This window comes from Salmo trutta, chromosome 34 (assembly GCF_901001165.1).
Source record: "Salmo trutta chromosome 34, fSalTru1.1, whole genome shotgun sequence".
NCBI classification, from domain to species: domain Eukaryota; kingdom Metazoa; phylum Chordata; class Actinopteri; order Salmoniformes; family Salmonidae; genus Salmo; species Salmo trutta.
The window spans coordinates 267,989-285,595 of NC_042990.1; the positions used below are offsets into that span (position 1 = coordinate 267,989).

Below are 17,607 nucleotides of genomic sequence, written 5' to 3' on the forward strand. Positions count from 1 at the left end.
TTTATTACTACCACTTTTAGTGAGTTTGGTACACATCCGGTGGCTAGAGAGCCGTTTATTATGTTCAACATAGGAGAGCCAAGCACAGGAAGCAGGCTCTTTCAGTAGTTTAGTTGGAATAAGGTCCAGTATGCAGCTTGAATGTTTAGAGGCCATGATTATTTTCATCAATGTGTCAAGAGATATAGTACCAAAACACTTCAGCGTCTCCCTTGATCCTAGGTCCTGGCTGAGTTGTACAGACTCAGGACAACTGAGCTTTGGAGGAATACGCAGATTTAAGGAGGAGTTCGTAATTTGCTTTCATAATGATCATGATCTTTTCCTCAAAGAAGTTCATGAATTTATCACTGCTGAAATGAGAGCCATCCTCTCTTGGGGAATGCTGCTTTTTAGTTAGCTTTGTGCCAGTATCAAAAATAAATATTGGATTGTTCTTATTTTCTTCAATTAAGTTGGAAAAAATAGGATGCTCGAGCAGCAGTGAGTGAGGGCTCTTCGATACTGCATGGTGCTATCTTTCCAAGCTAGTCGGAAGACTTCCGGTTTGGTGTAGCGCCATTTCCGTTCCAATTTTCTGGAAGCTTGCTTCAGAGCTCGGGTATTTTCTGTATACCAGGGAGCTAGTTTCTTATGACAAATGTTTTTTGTTTTTAGGGCTGCGACTGCATCTAGGGTATTGCGCAAGGTTCAATTTAGTTCCTCAGTTAGGTGGTTAAGTGATTTTTGTCCTCTGACGTCCTTGGGTAGGCGGAGGGAGTCTGGAAGGGCATCTAGGAATCTTTGGGTTGTCCAAGAATTTATAGCACGACTTTTGATGATCCTTGGTTGTGGTCTGAGCAGATTATTTGTTGCGATTGAAAACGTAATAAAATGGTGGTCCGATAGTCCAGGATTATGAGGAAAAACATTAAGATCCACAACATTTATTCCATGGGACAAAACTAGGTCCAGAGTATGACTGTGGCAGTGAGTAGGTCCGGAGACATGTTGGACAAAACCCACGGAGTCGATGAGCCTTTTGGAGTGGGTCTGTGGACTTTTCCATGTGAATATTAAAGTCACCAAAAATGTGAATATTATCTGCCATGACTACAAGGTCCGATAGGAATTCAGGGAACCCAGTGAGGAATGGTGTATATGGCCCAGGAGGCCTGTAAAACAGTAGCTATAAAAAGTGATTGAGTAGGCTGCATAGATTTCATGACTAGAAGCTCAATAGACGAAAACGTCTTTTTTTTGTGAATTGCAATTTGCTACAATAAATGTTAGCAACACCTCCGCGGGATGCGCGGGGGATATGGTCACTAGTGTAACCAGGAGGTGAGGCCTCGTTTAACACAGTAAATTCATCAGGCTTAAGCCATGTTTCAGTCAGGCCAATCACATCAAGATTATGATCAGTGATTAGTTCATTGACTATAACTGCCTTGAAAGTGAGAGATCTCATATTAAGTAGCCCTATTTTGAGATGTGAGGTATCACGATCTCTTTCAATAATGGCTTCGAGATTGCTAAGGCGAACACCGCCATGTTTAGTTTTGCCCAACCTACCGTAATTTCCGGACTATTAAGCGCACCTGAATATAAGCCGCACCCACTGAATTTAAAAATATATATTATTTGTAACATAAATAAGCCGCAGGTGCCTACCGGTACATTGAAACAAATTAACTTTACACAGGCTTTAACGAAACACGGCTTGTAACAAAAAATAAAAAATTTGCAGTAAGCTTTAGTTGTCTTTTTGCACTGAGTCAATTCCTCACGCTGCTGTTTCCAACGTCTTATCATCGACTCATTAAGACCAAGCTCCCGTGCAGCAGCTTTATTTCCTTTTCCAACAGCCAGATCAATCGCCTTCAACTTGAAAGCTGCATCATATGCATTTCTCCGTGTCTTTGCCATGAGGGTGACAAAATGACTACCGTAATCAGAATGATGGGAAGTTTGAGAGCGCTCGATTTAATCTAAACAGTAAACAAAAAGTTGTTTGACCTTAACCCGTTCAGCAATTTCATTGGTCTAATGAAAGCTTCATGCCGCCAAAAAACTGAGCACGTCACAGAATGTGTTTTTTTGGAGCAAAAAAAATTGAAAGCGGGAAAAATCCATATATTAGCCACGTCATTGTTTAAGCCGCGAGGTTCAAAGCGTGGGAAAAAAGTTGCGGCTTATAGTCCGGAATTTACGGTAGGTCGAGGCACAGACACAGTCTCAATGGGGATAGCTGAGCTGACTACACTGACTGTGCTAGTGGCAGACTCCACTAAGCTGGAAAGCTGGCTAACAGCCTGCTGCCTAGCCTGCACCCTCTCTCATTATGGAGCTAGGGGAGTTAGAGCCCTGTCTATGTTCGTAGATAAGATGAGAGCACCCCTCCAGCTAGGATGGAGTCCGTCACTCCTCAACAGGCCAGGCTTGGTCCTGTTTGTGGGTGAGTCCCAGAAAGAGGTCCAATTATCTACAAATTCTATCTTTTGGGAGGGGCAGAAAACAGTTTTCAACCAGCAATTGAGATGTGAGACTGCTGTAGAGCTCATCACTCCCTCTAACTGGAAGCAGTGTTGCCAACTTAGCGACTTTGTCGCTATATTTAGCGAGTATTCAGACCCCTCTAGCAACACATTGTCAAAAAAGCAACTATCGACAAATCTAGCAACTTTTTCTATTGTTATTGGAGACACGTATCGTTCTTACTCTTCTCAACGAGCAGCGGGTGCTGCCGTGGGCCTCACAGGCGGCCCAGTCCTTGCGCAGATGTCCCTCCCAGCTACAGTCAGAGCCGGCCTGCACCTAGTCTGTGTCCCATAGTGCTCTGGTCTATAGTAGTTAGAATTGGTCGGCACCACAGGTCAAAAAGTCTTTATTTTACAGTTTGTTGCTAAAGTCAGGTATTTCCAGTTTAGAATTGATTAATCCGTCACGAACTCAAGGTTGCAAATGAATCGCGCACATGGGAAGCCGCCGCTGGCTGATCCTGCCCTGGTTTACATATTTTCTTCTTTTTTTACCTGAATTAGGGCCAGACTAGTTACCATAATTTTCTCACATTGCCATTGACAGTTTTTTCTATTGTCTCTTTTTGGTCCATTTAGATTGTATACAAACATTTTTTTTTTTAAATGTTCATGCTTTACTGTAGGCTCCTAAGTGGACCATAAGGTTAAAAACCAAACCAAATGAAGAAAACTAAACTTAAAAACAAAAAACAAAAAAATTAAATAAAAAACGAAGTAACTCCGCCAGAGTGTCTCTTTTGGGTCACTTTGCCGGTCCCAAGCCCGGATAAAGGAGGAGGGTTGGAATTGTGACATTACAAAAACAAGAATCGACAGAAGAAAGTTCATTTGTAGTTCTAAACACATTTAGGGTGTTTTTTTTACTCACTTTTTGTCTCTCCCACGACGTTATTCCTCTCTCCTACAGCGTCCATCACAATTACATGCACATGGCCAATTACGCAAATTAGGTGATGACGTCATTTAACGACTTCTAGTGACTTTTAGGACAGCCAATAGCTGCTTTGTTAGGATCTAGCTCTACTCTACAGTTTTTGATGATTTCCAGCTTTTCCACAGTCTTGGTATCCATTGTCTTAAACTGCAAGTCATTGGTTTCATTTATCTCAGAGTCTGGTAAGTGCCATTGGACGAAGACCAGGTAGAGCCCAGAACCGAGCACTGCCCCCACCATTGGGGCCACGATGGGGACCCAAAACCAGTAGTTATAGCACCTGTAGGGTGAGAGAGAGTGAGGTTAGTTAGTGCAGATTAGGGAGGTTTTTCATTGTTATGTTGAGCTCTAGACTGTGCACATAGTATGTATATTATATGTCAAATGTATTTGCACGTAAGAGGTGCTGAACCTCCATGTGAGTCCCTTGATCTAATGTTGCAGTATCTAAATATGTCTCACTACATCTCCATCTCCCTCCCCAAAGACACTCATGTGTAATCTCTTGTGGACAGACGTACATACATGTTACTTAATCGAGTAGCTGACATGAGATTTTGGTTCTGGGTTGCGAGATTACTCACATGAAGACCTCTGTAGCCCATCCTGCGGTCAGAGTGAGGAGGCGTGGCCCCAGGTCCCGGGCAGGGTTGATCCCTCCCCCCACAGTTTGAAGACATGGACTGGGAGATCCCCATGAGAACCACGGCGGTGAGGGGGGGGGGCACCAGGTCAGCGAGGGCAGGCTTGTTCCACCGGTCATACAGGGACAGGAAGCACATCATGATCATACCTGTGCCCACCATCTGAAGGAAACAACAGAAAGGTATGGATTAGCATTTGTGAACTACAAGTCCAATTACATTTTCAAATAGGTTTTATTTCCTGAGAGGGAAATAACTGTGCGTGGGGAAGGAATGGTAGATACAACAAGACATAATATAGAAAACTAAAAGCATGTACAGTGTAAAGGATTACTGATGAAGTTAGACGTACAGATGTAGGATCTTAATTTGATCACTTCTGTTGCTGAGAATTTTCCTGAACCACAGGAAATGCAGATGAGTATCATGATTGACATAAATTAACTGAAAACACACAATAACATACAGTTATATTAACAGTATTGTACTTTTCATTTAGCCTACTTTTGGTCAACTAATAACCTAACCACCAATAAAGCAACATGGACTAAATGTTCAAATCATGTTGCTGCAGGATTATTTTTCTTGGTACAATACTGGTCAAATTAAGATCCTACATCTGTAAAATATCCTCAAACAAAGGTACAATACCCACAATCCTCAAGAACGCATTACTGTATGCACTGATTATTTTCCCTCTCCACCACCGCTGTAGTCCATAATAGCATCTGGATAGAGGGACAGAGAGAGGAAAACCAAGAAAGAGAGTTAGAAATATCTAAGACAACTGTGATTTCAGCAGTGTTTCCTTCCACACGTTTTATCAGACCCACCATAGTACACAAGGAAGACCACAACAGCAGCTATATAGGCCCCCAGAACCTGAGACATGCAGTAGGGCAGCAGTTTAGACCAAGGCAGCCTCCCCAGGACACAGCAACTAAGGGAGACAGTTGGGTTCAAAGTGGGCTCCTGAGAGGGGGGAAAGAAAAGAGGGAGGGAAGAAGAGGTAAGAGAAAAATCTGTATCTATTTGAAGATGATAAATAATCTGATAAAGCACCATTTGCACTGTCTACCATATTGATATGTATGGTACGATATTGTTAACATTCAGTATACATAGTGAGTCTACAGTATAAGGGTCAGGTTACTAACAGTATGGTTCCATAAGAGTTAAATGAAAACTTTCTCACTTCTTTGACTTGATTATCACTACAATGTGGGTTCTCTGTCTTATACTTGGAAGGGTTATGCATTTATGAGGCTACCGGTAGTTCTTGAATTACCAGAGATGCCCCTGGCAATGTACATGGCACTCATGACGCCCAGTGAGAAGGCCATATTGACAGAGAGGTACTCGCCCTTGGCCCCTCGAGTCAACTTCACCTGGGCCATCGACGCACAGCCAAACATCTGAGGGAGAGATTGAGGAAGGAGAGAGAGACGGAGTAGGGAGAGAGGAGGAAGGGTGGATGAGAAATGGGGAAGAGAGAGATGTTCCAAGGTCAACTTAGTATAGTCACCATGCATGCTTGCCAAACGTCTTCAAAAGACACTGATAAAGGAATGAAGATGGAAGAGAAAAAGACGAAAATTGCAACAAGGTTGGCGAGAACTAAAAGCAGCATGTAGACTTTGTTGTTTTTGTTTTAATTTAACCTTTATTTAACTAGGCAAGTCCCTTGCAATGGAGGAGGTGATAGAAGAGTGAAGTACGTTCTAGAACATTCCGTTTTAACCCAGGGTTGCTCTGTTCAGTTCCACGTTTCTGGATCTGATTCCAACTCAAGTCTTGACCGTCAAAACAAATCTTTGAATGGTCAATGAATTCTTGAGGAACAGCTACTGTAGAGCATTTTGAATATGTTCCCCAATTGTGGTGAGGTAGTTTTTGCTCCCAAGCACTTTCAAACACATGAATAAACAAATTCATATGAGATTTAAGAATGCATAAAACAGTAACAACCCTTGGTCATTGATAACAATACAAAGAAAGACATTTTGAGATGAAGTACTCACCATAAGGACGAACATAGCCAAGGTCTCAGCCATTAACTCCCTAAACAGCATATTCCTCAGCCTTCCCTTCAGTACCTCCATCCTTCGTACCCGTCTGTCCCAAACTGTCCCAACTAAATCAATTCCCCCAATTGTTCTTTATCATATCACCCTCTTAGGTCTACGATTGTCTCCTGTCCTGGTGGTCCTGTGTTAAAGCAAAAATACTTACAACTAACTCTAGACTAAACCGGCTGAGTATGCCTGTTATCATCCCCTTGAGCCTCCGTCTGTCTGCAGAGGCTCTGTCCAGATATCTCAGCTTGTCCATTCAATATGTTATGTCCCCTCTATGAACACAATAAGTAGGTTACTAGGAGTAGGAGAATCTAGCAAATAAAGTCTGCAACTATGCTTGATAAGTTACTTGCAGTAAGACAATTGACACTACTGTTGCCAAGCACGAGGTCAAAAACAAACTGCAGATTACATTTTTTATTTCTTAAACCAGTTGAGGTGAGCATTTAGCTAAATTATGATAATCATCCATCATCAATAAGATGACCATCCTATCTCTTCTAAACCTTTACTAGCTCTCTTGCTTCTCAAGAAATAAGTGTATGACATCAAGTACATTTTAAATTCAGAAGCCTTGGACTGTTGTTTAACAAGCCATTAACACCACACCTACAGAAGTATCTGGCAAAAACATACACTAGCCATACATCAGATTGTGTGTCTTTTGCAAAGCAAAAATGTAGGAGCAAATGCCATCATGAAGATCACATTAATGTTAACCCATATTACAGAGTACATGTAGCAATGCTTTTGTTGAAGGCAGGTCAACAACCTTCAAAATTACTTCAGTTTGTCCTCAGGCAACAACAAAAAGGTACAAGTTACGCTTGTTTTCTGGAAATACCATTTAATTGTTGCAAGAGCCTAGTTCTTTTTCAATCTTACTTCATAGAAATGGCAAAACAATTTGTGTGTGATCTACAAAAAATGCAAATGCTTCTGAGTAGTGTGACGCAAATTGAGGCAAAAGGGTTAGAGGTCCTCATGTGAGTGTTCTGTGTCCCAAATGACACCCTATTACCTAAATAGTGCACTACTTTTGACCAGGGCCCTCGACAGGTCGTTTTTCAGATTTAAACAAACATCGCAATTTTATTAGAAAAACACTCCGTGTAAATATATTACGCCTCTATTGTTCAGTCATAAATTCACATTGCAGAATTTGAAAAGGACTTAACAAAAATAAAATATCCCTATTGACAAGTCAGAATTTTCTTATGCTTGATTTAGGTTGAGCTATTTCTGCAAACTATTCACAAAAAGGTTATTTGACTCTTCAATTTTGTCCATAATATTTTCTGCCTAGCTCACTTAGTGGGTATTGGTCAATTAAGAATCACACTGCCATGCTACACGTTTTACTATACAGAAATACTCCGTTTTTTTGGCAATCATAGTTGATTCTAGCCTGAGTGCCAGTCTGTTGTACAATCATGCCAACTCCTTGTCACTCATTGTCATGCCAAGTCATTTTTGGCTTGACAATGAGCAATGGAGTGGCAAGAGCACAAACAGATCTGGGACCAAGCTTAGTTTATCCAGCCTGCCCATAGTTAAGAGAGGCAATAAACAACAGGCTTCATTAAATCCTTACTGAAAATATAACCAACCCTAAATATTACTTTACCACAATACCATACAGTGAAATAATGTCTAGAAATGATTTGACATTTATTCTTCTTCCGAGCTCCCAATCGATAGTTCACCTCCTGCCTCCAAAGAATTTGGAAAACAAGGAAAGATCATCGTGCATTTCCGAAAAGGAGTGTGTGCCACCTGGGGGGAAAAAATCTGTTTCAATATACTGTTAAGTCCGTTGCACAACGTTCTGTTGGAGGTTGATAAGGCATTTTACGTATCATCACAAGATTCAGTTTCCCCCCATATTCAGTGATAAATACATGGCTGCCAACCTTGACCATGTAAGGTTCTCAGTGTCAAGGTATTTTCACATACAATTGTGTCAAATCATAGGTCTATGTAATTGACTATGATCTGCCATTTCATGATGCCATTTCTGCATCTGCTAAATGACATATGATACAGTAAACGGGGCATCAGTTTGGGGACTAGAAACATAAACCCTACTGGAGGACACTGACCTGGTGGTAAGAGCGGTCCGGCTTGATCCTGTACCCCCTCGCACCCCCCTATATAAGTCACTGTGGTTTCCTCGTTCCCCTGGCCATCTTGGACTGTGCGCCTCTCCTCAACACTCTAAACAAAACACATACAAACAGAACATCCAAGACTGTCATAGAAACTCTATAAGGGTTCTATAACTCTGCATGGTTCTGAACAGTGGATTGAACATGGTGTGGATTGAACATGGTGTGCATCCCAAATGGCACCCTATTCCCTATGTAGTGCACTACTTTTGACCAGGGTCTATAGGGATGCAGAAATGGAGTGCCTCCATGTTGACCATCTTGGAAAAAACAGGGAGCACTTTACTGTAGACCAAGATACAACATTCAAAAATAAGTATGCATATTTCTATTGTCTACCATTGCGAGGTGAACTGTATCTCTTACCCCATCAGGCTTCACCACTTTGGTGACAGTGACCGACTGGAAGTAAGAGCGCATCTTTGGCTGAGTAGAAGACCAAGCAGGTGGCGCTAGAATCTGATCAAGCCCTCCAAAGGAGACTTGCGAGTCCAGATCTGAGGAGATGGTGTTTGGGAAATTGAAATTATGGAAATCCAACAAAAAACAAGACAGGTAACTGTAGAGAAGGCTGCAGAAGTCAGATATTTTCATCATCTACCTTTGTTACAGCGTCTTTATCAAACTACAGTATTAAAAAGTTTGCCATTTGCTAATATGATGAGTATTATACCAGAACCCAACCCTAAAGCACTTTCAAGGAGCAGGACACTAATCCGGACGCTTATAAGAAATCCCGCTATGCCCTCAGACGAACCATCAAACAGGCAAAGCGTCAATACAGAACTAAGATTGAATCCCACCACACCAGGCTCTGACACTGGTCGGATGTGGCAGGGCTTGCAAACTATTACGGGCTACAAAGGTAAACCCAGCCGCGAGCTTCCCAGTGACGCGAGCCTACCAGACAGGCTAAACGCCTTTAATGCTCGCGTCGGTGAAAGCAACACTGAAGCATGCATGAGAGCACCAGCTGATCCGGAGATGACGCAATCCCACTCCACACTGCCCTTTTCCCACCTGGACAAAAGGAACATCTATGTGAGAATGCTGTTCATTGACTACAGCTCAGTGTTCCAACACCATAGTGCCCACAAAGCCCATCACTTAGCTAAGAACCCTGGGACTAAACACCTCTGCAACTGGATCCTGGACTTCCCGACAGGCCGCCACCAGGTGGTAAGGATAGGCACAATACATCTGCCATGCTGATCCTCAACATGGGGGCCCCTCAGGGGTGCGTGCTTAGTCCCCTCCAGTACTCCCTGTTCACCAACGTATGCGTGATCAAGCATGACTCCAACACCATCATTAAGTTTGCTGACGACAACGGTGTTAAGGCCTAATCACCGACAACAATGAGACAGCCTTTAGGGAGGAGGTCAGAGACCTGGCAATGTGGTGCCAGGGCAACTACCTCTCCCTCAACGTGAGGAAGACAAAGGAGATAATCATGGACTACAGGAAAAGGAGGGCTGAGCACGCCCCCATTCACATCGATGGGGCTGTAGTGGAGCGGGTCGAGAGTTTCAAGTTCCTTGGTGTCCACATCACCAACAAACTATCATGGTCCAAACTAACCAAGAAAGTCGTGAAGAGGGCACGACAACGCCTTTTCCCCCTCAGGAGACTGAAAAGATTTGTCATGGGTCCTTAGATCCTCAAAAAGTTCTACAGCTGTACCATCGAGAGCATCCTGACCGGTTGCATCACCGCCTGGTATGGCAACTGCTCGGCATCCGACCGTAAGGCTCTATAGAGGGTAGTGCATACGGCCCAGGCCTCCCTGTGGCTCAGTTGGTAGAGCATGGTGTTTGCAACGCCAGGGTTGTGGGTTCGATTCCCACGGGGGGCCAGTACATAAAAAAATCAAAAAATAAATGTATGAATTGAAATGTATGCATTCACTACTGTAAGTCGCTCTGGATAAGAGCGTCTGCTAAATGACTGAAATGTAATGTAAATGTAAGATCACTGGGGTCAAGCTTCCTGCTATCCAGGACCTACAGTTGAAGTCTGAATACATTTAAACTCAGTTTTTCACAATTCCTGACATTTAATCCTAGTAAAAATTCCCTGTCTTAGGTCAGTTAGGATCACCACTTTATTTTAAGAATGTGAAATGTCAGAATAATAGAGAGAATGATTTATTTCAGCTTTTATTTCTTTCATCACATTCCCAGTGGGTACGAAAATTACATACACACAATTAGTATTTGGTAGCATTGCCTTTAAATTGTTTAACTTGGGTCAAACGTTTCGGGTAGCCTTTCCACAAACTTCCCACAATAAGTTAGGAGGAATAGGCCAAAATTCACCCGACAGAGCTGGTGTAACAGAATGTAGGCCTCCTTGCCCGCACACGCTTTTTCAGTTCTGCCCACAAATTTTCTATGGGATTGAGGTAAGGGCTTTGTAATGGCCATCTCAAATACATTCAATTTGTTGTCCTTAGGCCATTTTGCCACAACTTTGGAAGTATGCTTGGGGTCATTGTCCATTTGCGACCAAGCTTTAACTCCTGACTGATGTCAGGAGATGTTGCTTCAATATATCCACATCATTTTCCCTCCTCATGATGCCATCTATTTTGTGAAGTGCACCAGTCCCTCCTGCAGCAAAGCACCCCCACAACATGATGCTGCCACCCCTGTGCTTCACAGTTGGGATGGTGTTCTTCGGCTTGCAAGCCTCCCCCTTTTTCCTCCAAACATAATGATGGTCATTATGGCCAAACAGTTCTATTTTTGTTTCATCAGACCAGAGGACACTTCTCCAAAAAGTACGATCTTTGTCCCCATGTGCAGTTGCAAACCGTAGTCTGGCTTTTTTATGGCGGTTTTGGAGCAGTGGCTTCTTCCTTGCTGAGCGGCCTTTCAGGTTATGTCGTTATAGGATTTGTTTTACTGTGGATATAGATACTTTTGTACCTGTTTCCTCCAGCATCTTCACAAGGTCCTTTGCTGTTGTTCTGGGATTGATTTGCACTTTTCGCACCAAAGTACGTTCATCTCTAACAGACAGAACGTGTCTCCTTCCTGAGCGGTATGACGGCTGCGTGGTCCCATGGTGTTTATACTTGTGTACTATTGTTTGTACAGATGAACGTGGTACCTTCAGACGTTTGGAAATTGCTCCCAAGGATGAAACAGACTTGTGGAGGTCTACATTTTTTTTTGAGGTCTTGGCAGATTTTTTTTGATTTCCCCATGATGTCAAGAAAAGAGGCACTGAGTTTGAAGGTAGGCCTTGAAATAGATCCACAGGTACACCTCCAATTGACTCAAATGATGTCAATTAGCCTATCAGAAGCTTCTAAAGCATGACATAATTTTCTGGAATTTTCCAAGCTGTTTAAAGGCACAGTCAACTTAGTGTATGTAAACTTCTGACCCACTGGAGTTGTGATACAGTGAATAAGTTAAATAATCTGTCATGCACAATAACTTGTGTCATGCACAAAGTAGATGTCCTAACCGACTTGCCAAAACTATAGTTTGTTAACAAGAAATTTGTGGAGTGGTTGAAAAATGAGTTTTAATGACGCCAACCTAAGTTTATGTAAACTTCTGACTTCAAATGTATATACTAGGTGGTGTCAGAGGAAGGTCCAAAAAATTGTCAAAGACTCCAGTCACCTAAGTCATAGACTGTTCTCTCTGCTGCCGCACAGCAAGCGGTACCAGAGTGCCAAGTCTAGGTCCAAAAGGCTCCTTAACAGCTTCTACCCTCAAGCCGTAAGACTGCTGAACAATTAATCAAATGGACACCTGGACTATTTGCATTGACACCCACACCTTTTGTTTTTACACTGCTGCTACTCGCAGTTCATCATCTAAGCATAGTCACTTTACCCCTACCTACATGTACAAATTAGCCTCGCACATTGACTCGGTATCGGTACCCCCTGTATATAGACTCATTATTGTTATTTTACTGTGTTACTTTTATTTGTATTTTTTTTTTACTTTAGTTTATTTATTTTCTTAACTCTATTTTCTTAAAACTGCATTGTTGGTTAAGGGCTTGTAAGTAAGCATTTCACGGTAAGGTCAACCTGAAGGAATTCGCCGCACGTGACAAATAAAATTTGATTTTACAGGACCTTGCGTCTAAATCCAAATAACTTGGCCGTTTGACAATAACATGCCCATACCTCTGTCTGCTTTCGGCTCCTGCTTTTGACCCCTTTGTAGCCTTCCTCTCCAAATATCATTGAACTGGAGAAAATAAAAGATAATCAAAGGACATGATTAATGAAGAGAATAAACTGTACACAAAAAGTAACCACCCGTAGGATGTGTAGCTCATAAAATGATTCTTCAGAATGTACTATAATGTAATTTGAGAATGATGACTGGGATAGATCTCTCCTATACCTTAGAAAAGGGTGTCCAGCGATCAAAGGGTGTGTTCGGGAAACATGGGTCACCAGATGGAGGGTTCTTATCGACCCTGGGGCCTCCTGATGGTCCTGAGGGTAGCCCAGTTGGCCCGCATGGGCAGTCATTGGGGCCTTTCAACATGAAGTCCCTCAAGGAGTTTCCACTGTATCCTCCCCCACCTTTCTCTGACCTGTCCTGGGAAAGGGGCACCTCAATACTGGGAACACCTGGAATGAGGGAGAGGTCACAGAGATTGATAGTGTTTAGAATATTAAACAGTAATTAGAGTAATAGTGTTATTAGACCAGTCTATTACAGAGATGATGCTCAGTTGGTTATGGCAATTGGCAAACATTAGTGAACACATATTTCTTAGTTAAATAACTAAACCAGTAGTAACGACATGGCTCATCTATAACCATATTTTTTAACCAGGGAATTTCATTCACACTACACAAAATCAGCATTCCCCTGTAAATATCAACTTGGTAGAGGTATGTCTGAGGGTTGTCCTGGTTTTGTGTCATACCAACTCCTTGTCATGAAAAATATTGAGACCAGGCCAAGGATGACTGACTGCTCCTACCAAACAGTCCTACTCCAAACTGACCCTCGTATTGCCCTAGCTGTGAGAAGATCTCCATCTCTCTGAAGAACTGGCCAAACATCTCAGGCTCCTGGATCCTCACTCCGTTTGGGCCCATGCTGAACCCAAACCTCCACTGATTATCAAACAGGTCCTGCTGGCCACCACCACCCTGGGAACCATCAAAGTAGATTCCATCCTCCTCTTCATCATCATCATTATCATCATCATCATCATCATGGGTCATGCCATCGAAGAAGGGGTCCCTGAGCAAGATTAGGAAAAGTGAGCCAAGACAAACTTTAAAGACATGTCACTGTGCATCTAAGCAGCAGTGCTTGTACAAGAAAGTACCATTTAACCTACACTTTAGCCCCACCTCCTGGTCTCTGGAGCAAATGACACGTTTCAAGTTATGTCAAATCCAATACTTCTTTCGTGGTAGAAGACAAGCAAATAAAATACGTAACACTAAATACCTAGCCAAACATATAGCTTGTCAGCTATGCTAGTTACAGCGGTGGTTTAATTGGCTTCAAGACACTAATTATTTAGCAGGTTATGCAACGCCATTTATACTATCTAGTTAGCTAGTCAAGTGGCTAACGTTAGCTAGTAAACTAGCCTGAAGCTAGCTGTCTTTAGGTATCTCACCTTCGGCCCTCACCACGATCATGGCCTCCTCCAGGTACCCAAAAAAATCCACGAAATAGATCAAATAAGCTCATTTGAATCAAACGTTTGATGTAAACGTAGCTACTTCATGCTGAACGACAGTCGAAGGACGATGTCAACACTGCCGTAAAGCCGGACTTCCCTGAAGAATGACGCAACCGACGGTTTTGGAACACACCGACCGTAGGGCAATAGTAATGGCGTATTTTTGTAGGCACCAACTACGCCATGGTTCGCTTTAGGATATTTTTATACGTTTTGTTCTGCGATAATCTCCATTAGCAAACGTCACTTAGCTATGCAATAAATAAAACACAAAGGCATCATAATGGTCATGTTAACCGACTTTCATTATCTCAAACCTTATTTTCGGCGTTTATTCCAAAACCATATTCTTTCCCCATTCATAATTTTTTCGCATATGGATGCTGAACGAACCAAAGGTAACTGGTTTTAGGACTACAATCTGGCGAGCTCTGCATTGACATGCAACGCATATCTTTCGTTGTACCTAGATCTCCACTTCAAGAGGCCCAGCGGCAGCACTGGTGTGAGTGATTATTAGTCCCCTCAAAGTAATTGTGTAGCAAGTTAATTTCTTTCAGGTCAATACAATGGATTTATTTAACAAATTAGATGTGCTTTAAATTTTAAGTGCAACAGGCTAGTCTGTGAAGGAAATATCGATACACAAATGACTCAATGAAATTACCTGAAATGTTACCTTCTAGCTCACCAAAATGCTATTTTTTCTGAAAAAAAAGACAAGAATGCACCATGCAGAGTTCTACAGAGAAACAATCACTGAGTTGAATTTTATTTGATACTGCTAGTCCTCCAAACCAACTGTGTAAGAACACAGCCCTGCCCACCCCAACTTCCTTGGATGACTACAGAGCACCGATGTCCAATCCTGTTAATGTAAGACTGTCCTTGAGGGTTCCCTTCAATCCAGGTCTTTTGAATTATATCAATATTGTTTTATATAGAAATGAGATAGGGAAACTTGCAGAATGACTGCCCCAACCAAGACTGGGCACCACTGTGTTTAGCTGACTAAATTGAAGAAAAAAAAGACTTCTGTATTTACAAGCCACATGATAGAAAAATAGTTTCTTTAAAAAAAAGACATTCACATCCAAATGATGAAAATGTATTTTTCCTGTTTTATTTACTTAATATTTATATATTTTTTACAAAAAAAAAAAAAACATGAAACAAAAAAGCTAACAAGTGAGGATCTGAGAAAGGAAGCCATTGAACAAACAAGGACTACAGTACTTGTTTTTTTTTATATGTACAAGACAAGTTTAGCCATTTAAATATTTTTTTTTTAACGCACAGTACAAAAACAAAATCTGACAAAACCATAGTACAATTTTGTCCATCAGTAATCATTGCTGCAGCTTTCCTAATATATTGGGGGGGGGGGGGGGGGATTAGAAACTGAACTGAAGTTCAACACAGGTAGGTAAGGGCCTCTAGTACTGCCCTGGCCTCTAGTACTGCCCTGGCCTCTAGTACTGCGTCATTTTGTACTCCAGATGTCTTGCAGAAAAAGCAACAATCTACAAATGTTACATTTTTAATCAGAGGTAAAGCTATTTTACAACATAGGAAACATGGGAAATCATTTTACATGGTATGAGTGTGTTTGGTATGACTGCGTTTGGGAGTAACGAGAAGACCAGTACACACCCAAGGCCCACCAGTGTACACACAAAAACACTCCGCACATGTGCATACACACATATACATAATGGTAATTTAGAAAATCCATTCTTAAAACTAAAATGTTGTACAAACTCAATGGGAAACAAAGGAAAAAGTTAATCTGTTTGGGTTTATGGTGGGAAGGTTACATTTCGCCCAAGTATAAGGGGGAGAGGGTGAGAATAGAAAACCAGCCTGTCTCCTGCCTTCAACATTTTCTTTGTTCCTCCCATCAGTAAAAAAACACAAAAAAAAACATTTATATTAGAAAACAGCTCTATGTTACATACAACAGAGCGAAAGGGAGGGGGGTTGGACATGATACAAATTCCAGACACTCAATACTCTGCTCTTAATGGTCTGTTACTATAACCATTTAACTCCATCCCCCTCTTACAAGACTGCCTCTCAGCTCAGCGACACCCATGACAGGGGTGAGTACTGCCGGTGTGCTGAACAGAAAGAGTGGGGAGGGGATCTCTAAGAGAGCGGGGGTTACATGGAGACCGTTTGTGGGGAAGGATACCCCCCTTTCTGTCAGACTTTGGGCACATGGGGCCAGGTGTTAGTTGGCCCCCCAGTTGTAGCTGTTGTATGCAGACTTGTTGATCTGGGTTTTCTGTTGAAGTGAAGCATTCTGGCTGCGCTGTCCAGTGCCACTCTGTTAGGAGAGAAAATAGGAAAAGATCATAGGCAAGGTATCCAGTGCTAGCTAATTCTCTCCAAGATACAGTGTGATACATGCACCGTCACACACACGCAGTCACAACACACACATGTGCCGTGACACACACACTGTACCTGTCCGTCCTGCTGCAGATGGTGGTGCAGGATCTGAGAGTGGGGCTGCTGGTGCGGTGCCAGGATGTGCATGAAGGGGGCCGGAGCGTAACCAGCCGCGGCTGGGGGGTTGATGGGACCACCACTGCCCAGGGCCGAGGGCAGGCTGAAGGAAGTTGCCGGTGTGGTTGCATGGAAACCCTGCTGCTTCTCAAAAGACTGCTGCTGGAGGGATAAACACAACAACGTTGGTCGCCCTGTCCTTACTAGTGTGCGGTTTTTACATTTGTTTGCATACATACAACCTTTTATACAGACACTGGTTGTCATAAATTTTCCGTATGTCTCAGAACAGATACATTTATTCCAGTGTTTGTACCACTGTAGCATCATTCTCACCTGCTGTGTCTTTGTGTAAACAGACCCTGAAATGTCTGGGACCCCTGTGTTGCTTGACGTGACCGAGACTCCTGCAGAGGAAACAAAGGGGTTCGGACATATTTACTTCACCATGTCTACAGGTCTCAACCCCTGCAGGAGAGGTAAGGAAACCCCTGGGAGTCAGATCCACAGAATGGTCCGGGAGTAAGGCAGCAGTTTCCAGATGTAAAGTAATGCAGTCAAATGTACATCACATTGTAATGACTAGTTTTCATCTATATTATTCATAGCAGTCTATTTACCACCACAAACCTATGCTGGCACTAAGACCGCACTCAACGAGCTGTGTAAGGCCATAAGCAAACAAGAAAATGCTCATCCAGAAGCGGTGCTGCTAGTGGCCGGGGAATTTAATGCAGGCAAATGTCTTGTCAATGTGCAACCAGAGGAAAAAAACCTCTAGACCACCTTTACTCCACACACAGACGCATAAAAAGCTCTCCCTCGCCCTCCATTTGGCAAATCTGACCATAGTTCTATCCTCCTGATTCCTGCTTACAAGCAAAAACTAAAGCAGGAAGCACCAGTGACTCGATCAATTCGGAAGTGGTCAGATGATGCGGATACTACGCTACAGGACTGTTTCGCTAGCAGACTGGAATATGTTCCAGGATTCATCCAATGCTATTGAGGAGTATACCACCTCAGTCACCGGCTTCATCAATAAGTGCATCGACGACA

The 17,607-nt window shown here is 42.5% G+C and overlaps 2 protein-coding genes, 1 non-coding gene and 1 pseudogene across 14 annotated transcripts in view; 1 reads left to right on the plus strand and 3 right to left on the minus strand.

Moving 5' to 3' along the window:
- Nucleotides 1–3,376: 3,376 nt before the first annotated feature.
- Nucleotides 3,377–6,453, minus strand: LOC115173114 (aquaporin-3-like; annotated as a pseudogene).
- Nucleotides 6,454–6,580: 127 nt separating this feature from the next.
- On the minus strand, nucleotides 6,581–14,156 carry hax1 (HCLS1 associated protein X-1). 2 transcript variants are annotated; one of them, XM_029731199.1, is made up of 7 exons: nucleotides 13,972–14,156; nucleotides 13,318–13,583; nucleotides 12,726–12,958; nucleotides 12,503–12,566; nucleotides 8,713–8,843; nucleotides 8,281–8,395; nucleotides 6,581–7,954 (listed from the first exon to the last, which is right to left on the minus strand). In XM_029731199.1, the coding sequence occupies exons 1-7, from the start codon at nucleotides 14,043–14,045 to the stop codon at nucleotides 7,881–7,883; spliced, it is 957 nt and encodes a 318-aa protein (XP_029587059.1). In that variant the 5' UTR covers nucleotides 14,046–14,156; the 3' UTR covers nucleotides 6,581–7,880. The 2 variants fall into 2 exon arrangements, with proteins under 2 accessions (XP_029587059.1, XP_029587060.1); XM_029731200.1 differs by having other exon boundaries at nucleotides 13,342–13,583; nucleotides 13,972–14,155.
- On the plus strand, nucleotides 10,127–10,201 carry trnaa-ugc (transfer RNA alanine (anticodon UGC)). The gene has a single exon. It is a non-coding gene; the product is annotated as a tRNA-Ala (tRNA).
- Nucleotides 14,157–14,772: 616 nt separating the features above from the next.
- Nucleotides 14,773–17,607, minus strand: part of ubap2l (ubiquitin associated protein 2-like) — a 104,702-nt gene continuing 101,867 nt past the window's right edge. For 9 of the 11 annotated variants that reach the window (XM_029731188.1, XM_029731192.1, XM_029731195.1 and 6 more), the window contains 3 exons: nucleotides 16,885–16,955; nucleotides 16,507–16,710; nucleotides 14,773–16,366 (listed from right to left, as the gene is read on the minus strand). In XM_029731188.1, coding sequence (XP_029587048.1) covers nucleotides 16,271–16,366; nucleotides 16,507–16,710; nucleotides 16,885–16,955 — 371 coding nt within the window. In that variant the 3' untranslated portion in view covers nucleotides 14,773–16,270. The remainder of the gene's footprint in view (nucleotides 16,367–16,506; nucleotides 16,711–16,884; nucleotides 16,956–17,607) is intronic. The other 2 variants (XM_029731194.1, XM_029731190.1) reach the window with 1 other exon arrangement.